This window comes from Dendropsophus ebraccatus, chromosome 11, assembly GCF_027789765.1.
Source record: "Dendropsophus ebraccatus isolate aDenEbr1 chromosome 11, aDenEbr1.pat, whole genome shotgun sequence".
In the NCBI taxonomy this organism is placed as follows: Eukaryota; Metazoa; Chordata; class Amphibia; order Anura; family Hylidae; genus Dendropsophus; species Dendropsophus ebraccatus.
In genome coordinates this window covers 71,889,562-71,913,080 of record NC_091464.1, presented here as the reverse complement: position 1 = coordinate 71,913,080, position 23,519 = coordinate 71,889,562, and the positions used below count along the sequence as shown (strand labels likewise).

General features: G+C 44.9%; 1 protein-coding gene across 3 annotated transcripts; it reads left to right on the top strand.

Moving 5' to 3' along the window:
* Positions 1-3,551: 3,551 nt before the first annotated feature.
* BTG3 (BTG anti-proliferation factor 3) lies at positions 3,552-23,252 on the top strand. 3 transcript variants are annotated; one of them, XM_069945129.1, is made up of 5 exons: positions 3,552-3,664; positions 12,951-13,123; positions 14,213-14,350; positions 20,492-20,675; positions 22,569-23,252. In XM_069945129.1, the coding sequence occupies exons 2-5, from the start codon at positions 12,951-12,953 to the stop codon at positions 22,788-22,790; spliced, it is 717 nt and encodes a 238-aa protein (XP_069801230.1). In that variant the 5' UTR covers positions 3,552-3,664; the 3' UTR covers positions 22,791-23,252. The 3 variants fall into 3 exon arrangements, with proteins under 3 accessions (XP_069801230.1, XP_069801229.1, XP_069801228.1); XM_069945128.1 differs by having other exon boundaries at positions 12,948-13,123; XM_069945127.1 differs by having other exon boundaries at positions 12,888-13,123.
* The last annotated feature ends 267 nt before the right edge of the window (positions 23,253-23,519 follow it).

Genomic DNA, 23,519 nt, shown 5'->3' with positions numbered 1-23,519 from the left:
GAGCAGTTGTACACAGTACTACAGGTTCCAGAATGCAATGCTTTCCCTCAGCTGTTCATCACAGTCCCCCACCCTGCACATTCCGCACCCAAATCTGTTGCAGAATATCTAGGCTGTGTTCACACATTGCAATTTTATTGTGTTAATGAATTAATTGCAGTACTTTATCATTTCATTGTGGTCCCACCCACACAGCACACTGTTACTACCTATAACGCCAATATTGGAATAAAGTTTTTTTTAATTTATTTATTCCTTTCACTTTCCTTTACAATTTACACACTTTAAAACAACAGTTTACATATAGTAAAGTATACAAAAGTACAGAAGATCATAATATTACAATCACAATTTACCCTCACTTTCCACCGCATTGGTGATGTGCCGTTTAGCATCATTTCATTGTGTTACTGCATCATTTTTGTGAATACGCTTCAGTACTGCAATGAGACTCCAACATGTATGAACACAGCCCGAATTTCACTGCAGACTTTTGCACATCAGTGAAGTTGCAGCAGCTGCTTCTAGCCGGTCAGAGATGGTGGATCACTCAGGGGATTGGGGGATCCAGCCAAGCCTTCTGGAACATCACGCCCTGCCCCCTGTCTGCATCATCAGCCTGTGCTCAGCAAACACACACAATGTGAGACAGAGGCATGGAATATTTGTCTCCTTAAGGGGAAAACAAAGGAAGCAGGAGACAAAGTGGATTGGCACAAAGGCCATTTTTCTTCACTTCCTGGATGTCAATCAGCTACCAGTGTGGCAGAACCGTACATATAGGGTAATACATTGTATAGACACATCTATATAACTTTCAATGTACTTTTAATAGAAGTAAGGAAGGAAAATGTTTTTCATATTTGGAGATCCCCTTTAAGGATGCGTTGATACCACATTTGAGTGAACAGGTTTGTACCAGAGTGTCCTTTTGGCCTTTTGTGGGATAGTACATTTGGACCAGAGTTGCCACATGAGGCACCCCCTTTAAGACCTGTCTGACTGATAAGGGTGGGTTCACACTGCGTTTTTGCAATCCCTTTAACGGATCCATTTTTTTTTACGGTCAAAAAAGGAGTGTCAACAGTACTTTATTGTGCGTAAAAAAAAAACGCATGGATCAGAAAAAATGGATCAGTTAAACGGATGCTGAAAACGTAGTGTGAACCTAGCCTTACCTTAGTTTGCATGCCTCTGAATGATCCCTCACTTGGAGCTGAACATGTCACAAAAACAGGATGTGTAAATAAATTCACCTAGACTGGATACAATTTTACTTATTTGAGTTGTGCACAGGACTTCACTTCAGAGTCTTGAAGCTTTTTAAGATACAATAAATAAACCATTACTGTCCAATAAAACATGTACATTAAAGATGTGGCGGTCAGTGCCACGATGAGCAGCAGCAACACTGGGGGTAGATGTTAGGTAGGTTGGAAGTACAGGGGTAGATGTTAGGTAGGTTGGAAGTACCCCACAGGCACTTGTCACAGTGAGCCAGGAGTAGGACCAGCTGGCCCCCCTGAGCGCTGGCTCGGCAGCATTGTGCGCAGTTGAGAGTTGTAGTCACTGTATTGCAGTGTAGAGAAGAGAACCGTACACAGATGCAGACGTGTAGGAGTGCAAGTGAGACCCAGAGAAAGTAAACCAGGAATAGCATTTACTTGCAACTAGAGATGAGTGAGTAGTGCTCAATCAAGTAGCTATTCAATCGAATATTACGCTATAAACGCAGTAAAATTTTGTTACTCCTCCCACTATGCTTGGCGCTTTTTTCTAGCCAATAACTATGCAGGGGGCGGGGCGGGGGGGAGAGTGACAGGCCCTAGGAGCACACTGGCATCGTGAGAACTGCGTCTACACACATTGGCTGGCTTAGTAGAGACAGCAGTTAAAGGGGTTATCCAGCGCTACAAAAACATGGCCACTTTCTTCCAGAGACAGCCCCACTCTTGTCTCCAGCTTGGGCAGGGTTTTGCTGCTCAATTCCATTTAAGTGAATGGAGCTTAATTGCAAAGCGCACCTGAATTGGAGACGAGTCGTGCTGTCGCTGAAACAAAGTGGCCATGTTGTTGTAGCACTGGATAACCCCTTTAAAGGGGTTATTCAGCTCTACGAAAGCATGGCCACTTTTCCCCCTACTGTTGTCTCCAGTTCAGGTGCAGTTTGCAATTAAGCTCCATTAACTTCAATGGAACTGAGTTTTAAAACCCCACCCAAACTGGAGACAACAGTAGGGGGAAAGTGGCCATGTTTTTGTAGCGCTGGATAACCCCTTTAACCCTTATCCAGTTTTAGCAATTAGCCGTGCAGTACATCAGTGACACCTAGTGGCGGGAGTTGTGTAATACAGGCACATGGTGTTGACCTATACCTGTTTAGAAAAAGACAGCGGACCCCTCTCTGGGACAATGCAAAGATCACACTAGGTCTTACCGCTGCCATCACAAGATATAGCTGGGTGAAGCGTGCAGCAGCAGTGCTCCACATGGCCATATCTTATTATTGTAATGGGTTTCAGGAGTGACACTCTGTGTGATCTTTAACCCTTGAGTTGACATGTCTTACAACACATCGAAATTTAATGCTTTAAGCTTTACTGAAACAAAAACATGAATCCCTTTGATGAGTTATTACGTCATGACGTTGGGAATGGAGTATGGAATTACAGCTGACACCTGCTAGAGAGAACTCTGATCCCAATTGTTTAACACCCTAGATGCTGCAGTCAGTAGTAATGCTGCAGTCAGTAGTAAGGCCTCCTGTACACGGTCATATTAGTTTTACTGTTAGCCACTCCGGGCTGTGCACAGAGGCTATAGAAGTATATTCAATGCTGTCATCTCACCCCAGTAAAATGTCGCAGGAAGATGATCCACTGACAGTGAAGGCCGCCACCCATTGTCTAACCACCTATAGGCCGCAGTTAGGCCCCTTGGACACAACCATAATATATGGTCCAGATACTGCTCTCAGGGGCAGACAGTATAGAACTCATTGTATCTGATAGGCCATTGTACATGACTGCGGTTTCCATGGTCTGTGCATGTGCCTCGAGGCCCGACCGCGTACAATATGGGGTCCAGATTTATTGTCCAGGCATCAGACAAGTGCACCAACTGTGAGATCTACAATAATGTGCAAAAATGTACCCTCATTAAAAGAAAAAGGGCAAAATAATAATAATAATAATAATAATAATAATAATAACAACAACTTATGTCCTTAAGGGGTTAATGCAGCTCACTTGGGACAGATGGGATAATTGCATTCACATTCATTCCTCTCCTGTGGATAACATGCCACTTTACAGTATTTCTTTAGTAAAAGTCAATGAGACACTGCTTAGACCGGTGAAGTGAATATAGGAAACATTTTCCACATTACAATTTAACACCTAAACTTACAGATTATGGGTACTCTGCCCACAACCAAAATGGCGGCGACTCTTCTCAGCCTCCTCATCCAGCTGATTGGAGGAATTTATCCGGCGCCACAGCGGCATCTGGTGGTGAGAAAGTAAAAACGCAGTGGAATGCGTTCCGGATGGCGGCTGACGTCAGAGAGCGGCAGAGCGGGCGGGAGCTTCTCCCTGTGAGCATCACCCCGTCCCGGATCAGCAGCAGCGGCGGCACAGCCCGGCTCCCATGAAGTCTTCCTGGGGTAAGAGAAGCCTTGTGTGTTACCCCGGGGCAGGTGCAGCGCCTCCTGGCGGTGTCTGATACTTTGACCATTGTTCTATATGAAGTTTATTAGTAAATATTGTGACTTAGTGACAAGTTGTGTTCCTGTATAATCCTATAGCTGAGACTGGTGGGATCCTGTGCCTTATAACCAATGTGGTCAGTCAGTGACCGTAGCTTCGATTATCCGTCGCCATTACCGGACGTGAGTTACGTTTTCTTTACCGTGTTGCGTCCAACCTTATATCGATCAATGTACGGACCTAGAATGACATCAGAATATGACCCGAGGGAAAGGGTGAAAAAATGTATGTGTTCTTGAAGGCGTCGTAGCTTATTAGCGCCTTTCTTGTACCTGTTTGCACACAATGGCGCACCATATGACGTCCTCCCGTTCATCAGTGTGTGCTAGTATAGGCAAAAACAAAGGTGACCTGTTCTTAAATTTTCTTCCAAATGTATGTTGGGGACATTTATTAAGACCCGCATACTTGTATGCCGGTTTTAAATTAGGCCCCACCCCTTTCCCTCTGCTGAGGCGCATGAATAAATAGGGTGTGGTAGGAGGCCACGCCCCCTTGCGCCCACCTGCCCATCAGGGGAGCAGGGGTTGTGACAGGCGTACCCCAGGGAAAAGGGGTGAATCTGCTTCTCCTCCTTGGCGTATGCCTCGGGAACAGCAATGATAAATCCCCCATTGTGTTCACCCACCTATGTCGCCCTTGGTTGGTACTCACAATCTGGTTTAAAGTATATGGTGCCAGAGCTATTGTTTTGTAAATGGCGGCTTGAAATAGCACTGTGGCTTCAAGATTACCCTTAAAGTGACTGTACCACCAGGCCCAGGCTGAAGCACTGGAGGCGGGCCGACCCACCCCTAGTGGGAGGAAACCCCAGCTCCTCTATGATAGGGTTCCATTGATTCTAATGGGAGTCACGTCATGGAGAGGCTGGGGTTTCTTCCCACTGGGGATGGGTCGGCCCGCCTCCAGTGCTTCAGCCTGGGCCTGGTGGTACAGTCACTTTAAAAGTGTTATCCAGCACTACAAAAAAACATGGCCACTTTTCCCCTCTCTTGTCTCCAGTTCAGGTGCGGTTTGCAATTAAGCTTCATTTACTTCAATGGAACAGAATTGCAAACCCCCCCCAATCTAGAGACAAGAGAGGGGAAAAGTGGCCATGTTTTTGTAGCGCTGGATAACCTCTTTAAGGGTTTCTCTAGGACTGGGATAGGAAACCTTTGGTGCTCTAGCTGTTGCAAAACTATAGTTCCTATCGTGACAAAGCTTTGGTTTGGCTGTCCAGGCATGATGTAGTTGTAGTTTTGCAACAGCTTGAGCTCCATAGGTTCCCCATCCCTGCTCTAGTACGGTGCTCCCCAACTGCTATGAAACTACATCTCCCAGCATGCCCTAAGAACCTTTGGTTGAGGAGCCACAGGTTGAAGACCACCATGTTTGGATATTCCTGTTGCTTAGCTCTTGTCTTATTACAGCTTATAACCCGGCCTGCCGAAAAGCAAAGATCAGAGCCGCTATGTGTCAGTGTAGTTGATGCGCGGGTGTCATCTCATGTTTACCTGAAGTTATTCTGCCTGAAATTTACCGATGTCTGTGCAGCCCTTGCCCTAAACTGTTCATACATTACGTCTCCAAGCTCCCAGTCTCCTCCTGCCTTCTGCTCTCTTGCCGGCACCGCGCATTGCAGCTTCTCCGCGCTGACAGGCCGCTCAGCCAGTTGCTGGCGGTGGTCCCAGACAGTGATTGGCTGAGCTGTTTGTCAACTCAGAGAAGCTGCAGAGCGCAGTGCCGGCAAGAGAGCAGAAGGCAGGCCACAGGAGGAGACCGGGAGCGGGACCAGGAGACACCTAGCGAAGCGCGGCCGGTGACTTTGGGTCTGCTAATCATTGTCTGTTACACGTTTCGGCCTCATTCGACTAGTTATCGCTCCGTGTAATAAGGCCCTTACTGCCAGGTTTCTCCATAGATTACAACTAATAGTTGGGGGTCCCAGGAAATTAAAATCCGGAGGTTGCCTGTGCTCTATAAGTTACCATAAGCAGCAATAATGGACAAAATCATAAAGTGCAAGAGATGTACAATCACCCCAGGCCCCCATACATAATCCTGGATACGTGTGCGCTATGGCCGGAATGTGGAGTGTCACTTACATTGTCCCTTATCTGCCTGGCCGGGATCCATTTCCTTCTCTGTTCATGAAAAGTCCGGATTGTGTTCTATTGATGGTGGCATATAGTGAGGGGTACTGTGCACTTACTTGTGTTTCTGGTAGGGCTGAGGTCACACCATGGGAGAAATTTATTAAAGGGGTAATCCAGTGCTACAAAAACACGTCCACTTTCTTCCAGAGACAGATCCACTCTTGTTTCCAGTCTGGGTGCGGTTTTGCTGCCCAAGTGAATGGAGCTTAATTGCAAACCGCACCTCAACTGGAGACAAGAGTGGCCATGTTTTTGTAGCACTGGATAACCCCTTTAAGGGTTTTGCACCCATTTTTGGTCTAAGTTCTATTTATGAACCAGTATTGGGGCGAATATTTTTTAGATGCACTTTTTTTAAAAAAAAATCTGCAGTTTTTTTAGTATTCACCGAAAAGTTTGCATAATCTGAAATAAGCGCCCTATTAATCATTTGCAACTTTTTAAAAAGTCGCACAAACATGTGAATATGCTTGTGCAATTTTTGCTTTTTTGCATTTTTTTTTTTTTTTTTGTACTTTTTTTCTTTGCAACTTTTTTGGGTATGTGTACAGTACAGAATCCCGGCAGAACGCCCACCACGGGCATCTCCACTGGTCCCATTCTATGGTTTGGCAGATTTCGCCGTCTGCCCAAAGAATGAACCCGCTCATTCTTCAGGCGAACTGCGGAATCTGCTAAACCATAGAATGAAATCTATGGAACCAGTGTGAGCTGCGGAATCGGACGCAGGTGATATACAAGTCACAGGATATTGGAACAAAATATATACCAATAGTCTCACACACATTAGACTTCTTAGTAGATGTCCTCCATGTCTTTTCAGGTGTACACTTAGGGGGAGATTTATCAAACATGGTGTAAAGTGAAACTGGCTCAGTTGCCCCTAGCAACCAATCAGATTCCTTCTTTCATTTTCCAAAGAGCCTGTGAGGAATGAGAGGTGGAATCTGATTGGTTGCTAGGGGCAACTGAGCCAGTTTCACTTTACACCACTTTAAATCTCCCCTAAGTGCATGGTGCATAAGTTCCATATCTTTATCCTTTGAGCCCATAGAACTCAATTGGTTCATTGTACAAGTTTATGTAATGCTTTTACGTAATTCACGTTTGGGCTGAACAAATACAGATGAAGAACTGACAGTGTGTAAAAAAACTATGGAAGACATGATATATATCACATCTACTTCCATACAGAAGTGTGAATGAGGCCTGATGGTGACGTCTGTCACTCACAGACTAATACGGCATCTGTTTCTTTATGAGCCTTTTCCTGATGTATCTGTTACATACACCACACATTGGTATCCATCACCCAGAGGCTAATTTGGTGTCTTTACACAGATTATTTTGAAGCCTAAGCCAGGAATGGAGAAATCTCAGTTTTTCCTTTATGACCTGTTCTCTGTTTAGTCTGTTCCTGGCTTTGGCTTCAATAATCTGTCAGATAAATCTTTCTGTACACACCATTGCAGATTTAGTTACTTTAAAGTTGTAAACACAGCTCAGCAGATTGGTGGGGATCTCCTCTCTGCCACTCCAGCCGATCCTGAGAACAGAAACTTAATCATCCCTAAAATGACGGCTGTGGTCAAGTTCATTGTCTCCTCGGCCACTGAGCGACCAGGCAGAATCCGCCGGAGCTTATCCGCTTTATTTCCGTAGTGTGCAAGGGTCCTAACAAATGATACAACATATAGTGGCCAAACCGGTGCTTAATGCGACGCTCTTCCGGCCTCCATCTTACTACTTGTAGATGTTTGCTATCTACATCAGTGACTTAATGTACAAGAAAGAGTGAGCAGCCTTAAAGTGAAGCTTCTCCAGGTTCCTTTTGCAGAATACACAAGGTAGTTTCCTAAAAAGCCGATCCCCATGAGCGTCTCTACCTGTTGTTGATGCAGCTGAGGAGTCACGTTCCCTGTAGCTTTCATGATCGAAAACAACTACAGGTTGTCACTCTCCCATGGGTGCGGCACCGATGACGCCTGTCTTTTCTGTGTTTGTGGTCCCGGCGTCACATGTATTCATCCGTCTCTGTGTGTGTGTGGCAGTGGTTACAATGGAGGAAGGCCTGACCCTCCGCTCACCCTCCTACCAGTCACTGTGACTACATGTCATCTGGTTATTTCTGACCATAAGCTTCCTTACAGAGCAGGGGATATCTGTCAGCTTTGTGGTTCATTTTTCCATATAGTAGTCAGATGTGTTAGAGCTTCTCTACTGAAAATGATGTGAAATTCTGATTAAAAGTGTACATGGCAAACTTTTTTTTTTTTTTTTTTTCAGATCAACTGGTGTCAGAAAGTACCAGATTTTTGTAATTCTTGTACTTCTATCAAAATCTCAGGTCTTCCAGTACTTATCAGCTGCTGTATGTTCTGCTCTCCAGACTAGAAAACAAAACACCACTTCCTGTAAAATAGGTTTTCTATGGGGATTTGCTGCTGCACTGGCCCGTTCCTGACATGGACAGAGGTGGCAGCAGAGAGCACTGTGTCAGCCTGGAAAGAATACACCACTTCCTGCAGGACTTGGAAGACTGGAGATTTAAAAAAAAAAAGTGAATTACAACTCTCTAGCACTTTCTAACACCAGTTGATTTTAAAGAAATTTTCTTTCACTGGCATACCGCTTTAATAGTACAGGGTTAGATGGGCAGCAGTCGCCTTGTACTGTCCCCTCGCTTCTCCACCATTATTACCCCTTTTTATGCTGGAACCAGATATGGCAGATAATTTCCAAGGCAACTGATCTACTACCACAAAGGGGCCTCTGCTGGTTATAATAGAAGGGTGTGAGATCACACAGGGATTTATAAGAGCACATACAGACCCTGCTGTGTCCTTTTCACCCTGAAAAGTGCCTGACTGGGGAGCAATGGAGGTATGAGGGAGAGACCAGGTGTGTGTGTATTTATGTAGCTGCAACTATGACATGTATCACGTACCTAAACATCTTATAGGCCCGGACCTCCTCTTCATGGCAGCGGGACCCAGTGGACTTTTTTTTTTTTTTTTTAGCAGCAGGTTTATGCCCTGGCCACATTGCAAAAACTGTTCAGGAATTAGGAACACGCGACAAAGAGTTTAGGGTCTCCAAAAAGCCTTATCCTTTTAACCTTGGCAGATGCCACTCACAACTTACCAGGCTTTTGGTGGCTGTACACCTTCAATAAGTGCTGGTGGTGGCTTATCTCTATGAGAACAAAGGGGATGGGCAGAGATTTTTGATTGCGCCTGTTCCCTATCTGTTGGTGGGTGTTTGGAAAAGCCCCATACACCTCATACTAATGGCTGAGAAAAGTAGAAACTTCTGATCTCCCAGCAACAAGATGATGTGTTGATCAGTGGTTGTCTGGATGTAGAGACTGAAATGAACAGGCATTAGCTCTCGGCTATAGGTGCTGTGCCTATTTCTGCTCATCGCCACTCGGTTTTGTTAGGGGAGCATGTCAGCCGTATATAGATTCACAACGTCTGTAGGCTTTCTGTGCATCAGTACACTGCTTACACAAAGCCAAGTGGTGGTGATCTAAAACGAATGGGCACGGCCCCCAGGTCAGCACTGAACGATCATTGGGCTCAAATTTGACTATTCCAGGAGGATTAATAGAGCCGACAGATCCTGTGCAAGTGGCTGACATGTCTATGTATAGCGATCAGTTCTCCTTCTCTTCCGCTTCTTGCAGTGAGTAATATCCTGGATTATAATGTGTCTCTTTACTTTATAACGGCCGCTGTTTACAGAAGTGTCCACCATGATGCCGCTCTCTAGAGGATGTCTTGTTTGGTTTCTGCTCGGAGAAGGCCGCGTCCTTGTCAAGGATGACACGTGGAAACATGGAGTCCGCACACATTAACCTTTCTCTATGGATTTACCAGAAACATCCTGACAACGTGACCCTTGCGCACAGAGTACGAGACGTGGGCCTTGTGTACATGGCTGTCGGGTGACCTTTACAACCCTAGAGACGTGGGCCTGCTAGATCTAAACAGAACATGAACGACGCCTCGCAGGACTGGAGATCCTTGTATTTCACTGACACGTTTGTGTTTTGGAAACAAGACTCGGACATAGTAAGGGCCGGCGTGACATACAGACCTTACATGGGGGTTATATCTGTCTCGTCTACAATCCTGCAGTGTTTCCGTCCATTGAGAGATCTATGAAATTGGTGAAAACTGCTCCAAAATTATACAGATTTTTATTCATAGGGCAAAAGTCATGTAATATGTCGGGCTTCTTTCACAAGAATTCATGAAAAATATATAACACATCATTATTTGTTTTTAAATCTTTTAAAATCCAGTTTCCATTCTGGCCACTAAGCTGGTAATCTGAGAACGTTCTGCATTTGATTCCCAGCAGCTGGAGAAGTTGGATGCAGTCTTAGGACTGTATGGGCCTGTTCACACTATGAAAAACAGGCCGAAAGTCAGAGCCTTTTGGCTTTGGCTGCCAGGGCATGATGGGAATTGTAGTTTTGTAACCGCTGGAGGGCCAAAGGTTCCCTATCCCTGATGTAGGGGAAAGTGTCTTGGCTGCAGTCAGTCCATGAACATCTTTAACGCTCTTTGATTTATGTATAAAGAAAAAAAATTTGTAGAAGAAGAAGAAACCCACGTGCCTGGCAGCCATCACTCTTAGAAAGTTACTGCAAAGACATAACCTTTTATATAAAGCATCAGGGGGGATAGTGATATGACATCTGGAAGTAATCTGCACCTGCAGAGACTGTGACCCCCGCAGAACCGTCTGTGACTCATCTGCAGGTCGGAGCGTTATATGTTCTGGGGAGAAATGATTAACACGATGAGGAACACGAGAGGAATGGTGGTGGTGGGGGGAAGCCTGCTCATAGCCGGTGACGCCTCCGCTCTACCATGTAATCTGTAGATGATACCGGATCCTGTATCGCTGTTAGTTATCAAGATACTTTCCTAAAATAATAAAGAATATAAAGGCCCTATTCCACGGAACGATTATCGGCTGTTACGCCCGACAATCGTCCCGTGGCATAGAAAGCGAAAACAAAAAACAAATGACTGTGATAGCAGCGATCGGCTGCCGTCACTCTGTGGAATAGGAGCGTCAGCAGTGGGCCGCCAATATCCTCTATGGGCTGCCGGGATGTTCTAGCGATCACCTAGGCAGCTCCCCGTGGCCTCCCCTGTACTCACCCGCTCGCTGCCGCCGCTTGTAATAGCGGTGGCAGAGAGTGGGGGAACGAGGAGCAAACAAGCATTGACAGCACTTGTGTGCTCCTCACAGTCCGCCTGTGGAGTAAGGGCTAAACCATATTACCATTACAGACCGCAGCTTTCCCAGGTTTTTCATTAGAAGCCAGCTGAACATGCCAAGTAGCCATTGTAGGCTTCACAAGTGACCTGTCATGCTGCTGGGAACTATACAGTGTGACCTCTGCCAACATCAGTATATTTCTTTGGTGCTATGTTTTGCCATGGTGCCCTTTGTGTGTTTGGTTCTGCTGGAGTGTATTTTGTGAGGCTTGTGATTCATTGGGAGGAGGAGGGGTCATATATGCTTTTTAATTTATTTTAATTTTTACACCTCTGGTAAAGTATTTTGTGCTGCTAGGGAAGTATATTGTTCCACCCAGTGGTATATGGTGCTCCTGGGGGGTATGTTGTGCTGCATTGTGGTATATGGTGCTGCTGGGGGGTATGTTGTGCTGCATTGTTGTATATTGTGCTGCTGGGGGGGTATGTTGTGCTGCATTGTGGTATATGGTGCTGCTGGGGAGGTATGTTGTGCTGCATTGTGGTATATGGTGCTGCTGGGGAGGTATGTTGTGCTGCATTGTGGTATATGGTGCTGCTGGGGAGGTATGTTGTGCTGCATTGTGGTATATGGTGCTGCTGGGGGGTATGTTGTGCTGCATTGTTGTATATGGTGCTGCTGGGGGGTATGTTGTGCTGCATTGTGGTATATGGTGCTGCTCGGGAGGTATGTTGTGCTGCATTGTTGTATATGGTGCTGCTGGGGGGTATGTTGTGCTGCTGGGGAGGTATGTTGTGCTGCTGGGGAGGTATGTTGTGCTGCTGGGGAGGTATGTTGTGCTGCATTGTGGTATATGGTGCTTCTGGGGGGTATGTTGTGCTGCTGGGGAGGTATGTTGTGCTGCATTGTGGTATATTGTGCTGCTGGGGAGGTATGTTGTGCTGCATTGTGGTATATTGTGCTGCTGGGAAGGTATGTTGTGTTTATTCTTAGTGGTGGTGGGGAGACAATAGTATGTATTCAGTGATGATTCCCCTGACATCACCATGGATTGGCCTGAGAATCCCTGATCATGTCCAGCTTGGCTCCTGTTGGTCATGCCTCTGTGGTTACACCTCATCTGCGCAGAGTCCTGGCATCACATTACCGCGACTCATCTTATTTTCAGCAGTTTCAGTAATGTGTTGCTGTTTCCATTGCCAGTAACCTCTGAACCGTCCCTTGTAGTCAGCTGCTATTCCAGGAATCCCCATAACCATTGCATTTTTTTTTTTTTCATTGCCCTAAATAAGTGAAGCCACTTTGCGGTGAGTAGACAGCATAAAAGACGGATCTGATTACAGGACGCCATCGTGGGAGCTACAGCCGCTCCTTCCAGCCCTCATGTCACCAATATGTTAATGGGGTTGGCCACTTTATAATAATTTCAGTGTACAGTATTAGTAAGTGTACTCGCTGTATATACTGACAGCAGCTCCCTGTGTACCGTAGCGCTAAAATCAGACTCCCCTGCTCTGTGGTGAGTCTGTCTATAAGATGGCTGACAAGGAGGAGCATGTGACCGTGCCCCCCCCCCCCAGTGTCCACCACTGAGTCAGTAGATGCCTATAGAGGACACAGGGGGGGGCATGGTCACATGCTCCTTCATGTCGGCCATCTTATGGACAGACTCCCCACAGAGGAGGACAGTACAACCTGGAGGAGGGAAGTCTGAAGTATGTTTTCTTTTTTTCTTTTGCAGATCCTTATAACCAACCTACATTTCCATTTTTTTTTTTTCCTTTTAATTTGCGTGTGGTAGAAGATGAAGGACGAAATCTCCGCAGTGGTGCTTTTCCTTTCAAAACTGTTGAAGAATAATAATAGATTAAGTAATGAGGATATTGAGGTGTTTTCCGAAGAACTGAGCCGAGTTCTGCATGACAAGTATATCAATCACTGGTACCCGGAGACCCCGACCAAGGGACAGGCTTACAGGTAAGGTAGAAGGGGGTGTGGGCTGGCCTGATCCCACTTGTTTATATTGGGGACATTACAGAACTTCTCTGCTCAAAACAATTTCCAACGCCAGCTATTCTGCTTATTGACAATTTTCATGTTACTGTGGATTTAAAGGGGTTATCCAGGATTAGAAAAACATGTTTCTGTCTAGTATTGCAGCTCAGTTCTATCGAAGGCAATGAAGCCAAGATGTAATACCACACACAACCTGACAACAAGAGTGGTGCTGTTTTGTTTTTTTTTTTTTTTTTTAATCCTGGGAAACCCATAAAATCTACTGCACAGGTATAAACAGGAGTGGCCTTGTCTTATTCTGTATATATAACATTTTTTTCCTATGACTTGACAGCTGGGACTCCACCAATATCTATATAGATATAGTGTTTTTGAGGTTTTATTTCACATTTTTATTTAAAAACACTTAAACTGAAAACAAAAGACGTCATACTCACCTGCTCCGATCCCACCCTCCCTGTCATGACTGCTTTTAGTCTCCTCTGACATGTTGACCCCACAGGAAGTGCCTCCATAGCCAATCACTGATTGAGGCCGGTCACTTCTGTGGACAGTGATTGGCTGAGCAGGTTCTAACTGCAGAGTGGACACATGAGAGGATGCTGGGGCAGGGAAGTCTCGGAATAGGGCTGGGGAGTATGGTTTAGACCTGTTTTTAAAGCATCCCCACTATTGGGGGGGGGGGGCGAGGGATCTATAGCTTGAATGACCCTTTAATGGTGATTTAGCATTATCACAGCCCATGTGTGCCTCTGATTGTACAATTAATGTAGGGGCCGGATCATGTCATACTGCTGAGGGGAGTGAATGTTGTTGTCCTGTGTTTCCGCTAATGGCAGATGTCAATGGAGAAGGTGGATCAGGCTCTTGGATTTCTGTATGCCTGATCCCTTTGTTTCCAGGGGAGATAAACCATTGTCACAGGCAGGTTTGGCTGAGCATGTATTGGGGAATTGGGGGGGGGGGAGGACTAGGTATGTGTGGCCATGAGAAGCCAATCTACAATAGTCCAAGACAACTATAAAGCAGCTCTGTTGATTCTCTTTCCAGATGTATCCGTGTAAACCGATTCCACGGTCTAGATCCAGACTTGCAGAAAGCTTGTTTCAATAGTGGCCTTTTGTATGAAGATTTAGGGTTGCCTCTGGAGATGACCTTGTGGGTGGATCCTCATGAAGTGTGTTGTAGGTAAGTGGTGGGCAAATGTAATTGCCGTATAAAGATGACGACTGACTGCACCAGGCCAGTGATTGGGCTAACTTGTCTCCTCCCCTATGCACAAACCTAAAGGGGTACTCCAGCAAGATTCTAATCAACTGGTTTCAGGAAGTTGTACAGATTTGTAATTTACTTCTATTTAAAAAATCTCCAGTCTTCTGGTACTTAGCAGCTGCCGTATGTCCTGCAAGAAGTGGTGTATTCTTTCCAGTCTGACCTAGTGATCTCTGCTGCCACCTCTGTCCATGTCAGGAACTGTCCAGAGCAGTAGCAAATCCCCATAGAAAACCTCTCCTGCTCTGGATGTTTCCTGACTTGGACAGAGGTGGCAGCAGAGAGCACTGTGTCAGACTGGAAAGAACAACAACAAAAGGATGCCCCTGCGACTGCTCACTGAAACCAGCCAACAAAGCCCCATAGAGTGGCAATAGGCTTCTAGTGTTACACAGCGACTGACAGTGTGTATCATCTATAATCAGCCCTGCGGGAAGTAGTGTATTGTTTCCAGTCTGACACAGTCTGTCCATGTTAGGAACTGTCCAGAGCAGTAACCAATCCTCATAGAAAACCTCTCCTGCTCTTTAGACTAGAAAGAATACACCACTTCCTGCAGGGCATACAGCAGCTAAGTGCTGGAAGAATTGAGATTTTTAAATAGAAGTAATTTACAAATTTGTATAACTGACACCAGTCGATATAAAATATTTTTTACCTGCTGAAGTACCCCCTTGATGTGGGGAAAAAAAACCTTTTAATACTTGTGCCTCTTCACTTCTACAACTGGACAGTGAGGATGTGATGCCGCTCCAGGACGCTGCTCTGGGGGGGGGGATCAGCGTTGCCAGGTGCTGATGAATAATAAATGGAATTGGGGGGGGGGGGGGGGGTATGAAATATATTGAGAGCTCATTTACAAGATAGCCAGACGGTGAGAATCCCCCTGCACTCCGGAGATAATGTCCTCTCATCGGAGAGCCCAGAAGAAACAAGAATTCCTTCAAGATGAAACCTGCTTAAAATGTCATGAGAACAAGCTTCTCCCATTGTCTCTCCGCACTCCGGAGCAGACAATGCCGCCTCTGCACCTGATCATTTCTACATTAGATTAATATCCGTCCGTCTGTCTCTTTTTTTCTTCTTTCCTATAGTGAGGGGTAATTATTTGGTCGAGCACTCCATGCCATTCGGAACGTTGTAAGACATGGCGCAGGCTTCTCTCTCTAATCCCTTTACTTGGCATCTCTTCTTTTTATGGAAAATTCTTTAATCTGGCAATGACAGAGCCTAATAATTCCAGGATTACAGCGGGGCAGACGTGTAAAACCAACAATAACAATTGCCAGCTGGCTACCAGATATCCACCCGAGTACTGCACAGGCCAATGCTATAGGGGCAAAGGAAGGTCACCCTGGGTCCAGGCCTGCTTAAAGGGAATCTGTCAGTAGTTTTATGTTGCCTTACATGAGGGCAGCATAAACTAGTGACAGGATTCTTGCCACACCCCTCCCTGCCCCCGCCCTCCAGCTGCTGATTGACAACTGCCTAAACACAGCATGGATAATAACTGCCGATTAGCAGCTGTTGGGCAGTTTATTTCTTCTCATGAATATCCAGGACTACTGTGCTCATGCACATAATGGAGAGGACTACTCATTGCACATGTTATTCAGGAGGATATCTCTGGATCAGCTGCACAGAACAATGTAAGTTATACATCATTCTGTTCAGCTTTTCTGTTACTAGTATATGCTACCCTGAGGTAGGACACCATAAACCTACTGACAGGGTCTCTTCAAAGTGGTTATCCAGACTTGGAAAAAGCCTGGCTACTTTCTTGCAAAAACAGCGCTACCCCTATCATCAGGTTGTGTGCGGTATTACAATTCAGCTTTATTAGTTTCAATGGAACAGGGCTGGAAACCAACAGCAAAACTGAGAACAGGAGAGGTGCTGCTTTGGGAAGAAAGCAGCCATGTTTTTCTAAGCTTGGACAAGGTAGAATTCAAAAATGTTCTACCATTGTGGTTACATAGAATCTGTGCAGCTCCTTAACATGGCAGGTTACCCTGCTAAACAAGAGTACCTTAATCCTAGCTCCCTCTCCTCCTTCCCTTCTGTTAGAAATGGCATATTTAAGTGATCAGACACAAGACCTGAACCATATTATTAAAGAGATTGATGAACACCAATGAATGTACAGTGGTACCTTGGTTTAAGAGTAACTTGGATTGAGAGCGTTTTACAAGAAGAGCTCAAAGTTTTTCAGAATTGTAACTTTATTTAAGAGCATTGCTTTGGTGTAAGAGCTCCCTGTGTGGTGGGAGCGGGAGTGGAGGAGGGGCATGGTCTGCACAGCGGGGTCTACAGCCCTGTACTCTGATCCAGGAAGTCTCCCTCACCTTCCAAATCATAGCAGATCCACTTCAGGCTGGGGCTTACATCAGGGGACAGGACTGTGGAGGTAATCTCTCCATAGCTGTAACCCTTCTCTCCCCGGACAGAGTGCTGCATGTATGTGCCCACATCTGCCCTGCTCATTCCTTCATGCCCCCTGCAGTCTCTGTCAGCCCTTGTGTTTCCCATCCTTTTCATTCCTGCTATAATGTGCCCGCACTCCCACTCAGCTGTTCACACTGCTGCTATAATCTGCCAGCACTTCCACTCAGTGGAACTCATGTTATTCAGAATAAAAAAAAAATAATATTAATATATATATATATATATATATATATATATATATATATATATATATATATATATAATATATACACACACTGACAGCTCTGATATGCATATACAGTGGGGAAAAATAAGTATTTAGTCAGTCACCAATAGTGCAAGTTCCACCACTTAAAAAGATGAGAGAGGCGTCTGTAATTGACACCATATTTAGACCTCAACTATGGGAGACAAAATGAGAAAACAAATCCAGAAAATCACATTGTCTGATTTTGTAAGAATTTATTTGCAAATTATGGTGGAAAATAATTATTTGGTCAGTAACAAAATTTTATCTGAATACTTTGTTCTATATCCTTTGTTGGCAATGACAGAGGTCAAACGTTTTCTGTAAGTTTTCACAAGGTTGGCACACACTGTTGTTGGTATGTTAGCCCATTCCTCCATGCAGATCTCCTCTAGAGCAGTGATGTTTTGAGGCTGTCACTTGGCAACACGGACTTTCAACTCCCTCCAAAGGTTTTCTATAGGGTTGAGATCAGGAGACTGGCTAGGCCACTCCAGGACCTTGAAATGCTTCTTACGAAGCCACTCCTTCGTTGCCCTGGCGGTGTGCTTTGGATCATTGTCATGTTGAAAGACCCAGCCACGTTTCATCTTCAATGCCCTTGCTGATGGAAGGAGGTTTGTACCCAAAATCTCACGATACATGGCCCCATTCATTCTTTCATGTACCCGGATCAGTCGTCCTGGCCCCTTTGCAGAGAAACAGCCCCAAAGCATGATGTTTCCACCCCATGCTTTACAGTAGGTATGCTGTTTGATGGATGCAACTCAGTATTCTTTTTCCTCCAAACACGACAAGTTGTGTTTCTACCAAACAGTTCCACTTTGGTTTCATCAGACCATAGGACATTCTCCCAATACTCTTCTGGATCATCCAAATGCTCTCTAGCAAACTTCAGATGGGCCCGGACATGTACTGGCTTCTGAGTCCCTGGCGGCATAGTGTGTTACTGATGGTAGGCTTTGTTACATTGGTCCCAGCTCTCTGCAGTTCATTCACTAGGTCCCCCCGCGTGGTTCTGGGATTTTTGCTCACCGTTCTTGTGATCATTTTGACCCCACGGGGTGAGATTTTGCGTGGAGCCCCAGATCGAGGGAGATTATCAGTGGTCTTGTATGTCTTCCATTTTCTAATTATTGCTCCCACAGTTGATTTCTTCACTCCCAAGCTGGTTGCCTATTGCAGATTCAGTCTTCCCAGCCTGGTGCAGGGCTACAATTTTTGTTTCTGGTGTCCTTTGACAGCTCTTTGGTCTTCACCATAGTGGAGTTTGAAATCTGACTGTTTGAGGGTGTGCACAGGTGTCTTTTTATACTGATAACTAGTTTAAACAGGTTCCATTACTACAGGTAATGAGTGGAGGAAAAAGGAGACTCTTAAAGAAGTTACAGGTCTGTGAGAGCCAGAAATCTTGATTGTTTGTAGGTGACCAAATACTTATTTTCCACCATAATTTGCAAATAAATTCTTACACCATAATTTGCAAATAAATTCTTACAAAATCAGACAATGTGATTTTCGGGATTTGTTTTCTCATTTTATCTCTCATAGTTGAGGTCTACCTATGATGTAAATTAGACGCCTCTCTTCTTTTTAAGTGGGAGAACTTGCACTATTGGTGACTGACTAAATACTTTTTTTTCCCCACTGTATCTGTCCTCCCAGTTGTTTTATCACATCAGCATCACATACCTTTTTAGTAATGCTTTGTGATCCGGCATCTTCTAAAAAGCGCTGTTTATTTTGGGCTGGCAATGTCAGAGGTGGGTCTATGATACTGTCTCCGCCAGCCCTGCTTTCGAGTTACTACTATGTCTTTAGCCCACCATCCCCACCTCCTCCAGAATGATTGACGGCCGTCTGATCTTCAGCTGCCGGTTGCTGGTCATTCAGAAGGAGGCGGGGGCGGCCTGATGACAGAGCAGTGGCTGGAGAGCAGGGCGAGGGCAAACAGTGTCATAGACCCCTCCATGCAAAACTGTCAGCCTGAAATAAAGAGCAGGGTTTATTATTTTTACAAAGATGCAGGATCACAGAGCCATGCTAAAAGTATGTATACGATGCTCATGTGCTCGGAAATTATACACATGGCTATATGCATATCTGTGCTGCCAGTTTCCCTTAGAAAAATTTTAACTTTCTACTGTTCTGACGTTTTTCTGCTGTAGAGTTTGTATAACTTTTTAACATAGCAGACTGTCCTGCTGAATACATATAGATCTTGCAGCACATTGCTCCATGCTCTTTCCCCTCCTGCCTCTTGTGTTAGAGGTTGAAGACTGTACACTGTACATCAATTGTGGAGGTCAGGAGAAGTATCCAAGTCTTCAGGGAGGGCAGATCACACAGCCTGTAGTTGGAGAGAAAAGCATGGTATGGGGGGGGGCGCATAGGCTGTGTATTAGAAAGAAAAGACCTCCTAGCAGCTGTCATCACAAGTAGAAAAAGATCCCCCTCATGGACTGTAGAAGAAATCAGTCAAGGAATATAGCTAAGGTAATACTTGAGAATCCAACACACAGTAATCACATCCATTACTTATTATTGTGAGGTACAATACCACACACAGACATGGAGAGCTGGATTTGCTGTGGTAATAGTAGTAATATCAGCATCTGTTTATAAATCAAGAGGATTTCCCATACTGCACTCCTCTTAATGGTGCCCCTGCAGCACTGTTCATCCAGATCTGGCATGATGGAAACTGTAATTTTGCATCAGCTAGAGACCTGAGGTTCCCTATGCCTTTTCTAAGGGTATTTGATGGGCGGCAGGAGGTGGTTTTGGCCTGGTGTGCTGCTCTCCACACTATTTACTGGTTTACTTATTTTTGGACAGCAGAGGTCACCATAATGCTGAGTTATGTGTAGTACCATCTTGTGAGCAGCAGGTGGTGCTGTTTACTCAAAAATAAAAAATCTGTTTTCTCTTTCCTAGATAAAGCAAATGATTTTTTTTTTTTTTTTTGTAAATAGGACATTCCAATAAGGGGTGTCTTACAGTATAAACACTGTATGTAGTGCAGTAGGTAACCAGCAGGAGAGCAAACCTAAGGTAATGAGTGTAAAACAGGCACAAGAGAGGGGGAAAGAACAAAAAATAATGAAGTTATCTAGGATTGTAAAAACATTGTTGATTTCTTATAAAAAGAGCGCCACCCTTCTCCTCTGGTTGTGTGTGGTAGTACAATGTGGCTCCATTCACTTCAACGAAACGGAGATGCAACACCACACACAAACTGAGGACAGGTGTGGCGCTGTTTCTGGAAGAAGGTATGATTTTCCTAATCTTTGAGAACCCCTTTTAATGAAGACTCTTGTTTCATTGGTTAATTTGATGATTTGCTTCTAACTCTGTTGCATCAGGTATGGAGAGAAGAACCCTTCCTTCGTGGTGGCGAGTTTTGACAGTAAAGATGACAAGATGGAGATCTCTCAGAAAGTGAACTACGCCATAGAGAAAGTAACTTCGGATTACCACTCGGGCTCCTCCTCGGATGATGAAGTCTATGTCAATAAGAAGATACTCTGTGCCGGGGATCCTTCTCAGGTATTTGCATCCATCATGGCTACAGAACATGCAGTATTCTGTAGCGGAGCATCCCTACAGTTAGAAGTATTTAATGCTGTGATGCTTTTTTTTTTTTTATTTTGTAATGGCGGTCATTTCTATTCTAGCCTAGGGTTAGAGAACTTGGCTGTCCAGGCATAATGGGAGTTGTAGTTTTGCAAGAGCTGGAGAGCCGAGGTTCCCCTGCGTTTTCCCATCAGGGCTAGAATATGGTGGAGCAGGTTTCCCTTGTAGGAATTGAAGGGGAAGCTCCCACTGTAACTGCTAGGAGTAGAAAAACCTCTGTTACCGGTAGGTTAAATGGGTCTAATCCAGGATTAGAAAAAGCTAAGCTACTTGCAAGAACAGCGCCATCCCTGTCCTCAGGTTGTGTGTGGTATTGCAATTCAGCTCCATTCACTTCAATGGAACTGAGCAGCAAAACCCCACACCCAAACTAAGGACAAGAGAGGTGCTGTTTCTGGAAAGAAGCGGACATGTCTTTCTAAGCCCTTAACCCCTCACACACCATGGTCACCAGGGCTGTGGAGTCGGTAAGCCACAGCTCAGACTCCTGCTCCTTCATAAATGGCCGGTCAGATACCAGGGAGTTATTTATCACACTGGCTCAGCAGCTTCTCCCTAATGTCCTACATGATCCTGGGGCGATTTCTGAGGGAATAAGGAAAGATATAAAGCAGCTTCTCCTGTGTGTGCAGTGGATGCAGCCAGTCTCCAGCCTCCATGTCCTGAACTACTCTCAACTAGACTAGAAGGAGCAGGTGATCTTTTAGTTTCTAACTAAATATTCACCATACACACAGAAACACTGCTAACAATGCCAGATCCCTGTGATATAGAGGGGGGGTCACACATGGTGATATAGAGGGGTCACTGTGGGTGTGGGGGAACGCCATAGCGCGCGTACACACACACACACACGCATACACACACGCATACACACACAGCCTGCTGCTGCCATAGCACACATACATACACACAGCTGCAGCCATAGCACACACACAGCCTGTTGCAGCCATAGCGCGCACGCGCGCGCACACACACACACACACACACACACACACACACACACACACACACCTATAGCATATATACACACACACCTATAGCGCACACACACACCTATAGCATATACACACACACACACACACCTATAGCATACACACACACACCTATAGCATATATATATATACACACACACACACCTATAGCATATATACACACACACACACACCTATAGCATATATATATACACACACACACACACCTGCAGCTATCGCCTATACACACAGCTTCAGCCATAGAACACTGAAGAAAAACACCACATTGAGGACAGAGGTTACTGCTACACTACTTATGTCTCCTCCTCCTCTTATATATTACACAGGATATCTTCATATTACACTGCTGCTCATATACAGTCATCCAGCATCCAGGAAGAGAACAGCACAGATCTCCCCCCACACAATGGACTCTTTCCCCCGACCACCCTTATGTAAAGGGCCAGTGTCCTATTAGAATGTTGCTCATAATATATATTGATGAGCAAAACTTATAAAATCCACATCAAAACTCAATTCTAAATTGTTCTAAGATTTATTTTTTTTTTAAAGCTGCAGTCGGAGTCGGTACATTTTTTCCAACTCCAGCCAAAACTAGCTCCGACTCCACAACTCCAACTCCACAGCCCTTATGGTTACACCACGTGTGGGAGCCAGTGCTGACCAGCTTCCATGGTGCAGTGCATTATAGCAGTAATCTGTGGGCCAAGTACAATAAAAAATTAACCACTCCCCCCCCCCCCCCCCCCCCCCCCCCACACACACACACGGAAAAAAAACCTCATCTTTCTCCCCTTCCTGTACTTCTCAGGTGCCAGAATTCAGACCTCAACCAATTCCTTCCTGGAACAAGAACCCAAAGAGAAAGCAAGGCTCCCAATACAACTACCAGCCCCGCTTTGCTTCCGCTTACCAGCAGGGAAGAAGCAAGGCCTATGGCCGCGTCCCATGGCTGCCGCCGATCATGCAGGCCGAACGCAACCACTGGCACAGCCTACACCTGCTGGGCGCCGGGCACCAGTGCCTCATCTAAGCCCTCAGTATCTCTCATCTTCTGTGCGCAAAAATAATGCTGGACCAAATCCTAGGAGCATCTTCCTTTTTTTTTTTTCCCCCTATTAGATATTTTTTTTATGGTTATTTAACTAAAATTTTGCACTTTTGTACATTTACTAATAAGTCGAGGAACACTTTTTGGATAGGGTTAATAGTTAAGTGCCTAAGTGTTTTTTTTTTTTTAATATTTATATAATCCAACTTGCACAGGATCATGTTAATCGTTTGCTATTCTAGACGTTTCAATACCAAAATGTATTTATTTGCAAATCTCAATTTGATATTTTATGTAATGGACTAATAAATGGTATTTTATTAATATAATATAATAATAAAGGTTATGTATTACAGCAGAGGAATGGGTTACAATGTAATGATGGACTGATGTTACTTGTAATATTGTTACAAAGAGGTTACTAAAAAAAACAATACCAATGCACCTACAGGTCTCCGTTGTTTTTTATAGCACCGACATATGCCTCAGCACGGTACAGAGGATACACCTGCATCAGTCACTGCCCCCTGCAGAGCTTACAATCAAAATAGTAGAATTTTTCTCACACACACACACACACTCTCCTGGTGTCGCTGCCGTTACAAATAACATTTATGTCTCACACTCAAACCGATCAAAACCTTTTGACATTTGTTCAGTCCCGCACCAATATGGAGAACGAGTGGGGAGAAAACGCGCCTCAGCTTGTCC

Bases quoted from the DNA above. Each gene is read 5' to 3' on its own strand.
- BTG3 (XM_069945129.1), top strand. From the start codon at position 12,951: ATGAAGGACGAAATCTCCGCAGTGGTGCTTTTCCTTTCAAAACTGTTG. The intron at 13,124-14,212 runs GTAAGGTAGAAG...TTCTCTTTCCAG, and splicing joins ACCAAGGGACAGGCTTACAG to ATGTATCCGTGTAAACCGAT. The intron at 14,351-20,491 runs GTAAGTGGTGGG...CTGTTGCATCAG, and splicing joins CCTCATGAAGTGTGTTGTAG to GTATGGAGAGAAGAACCCTT.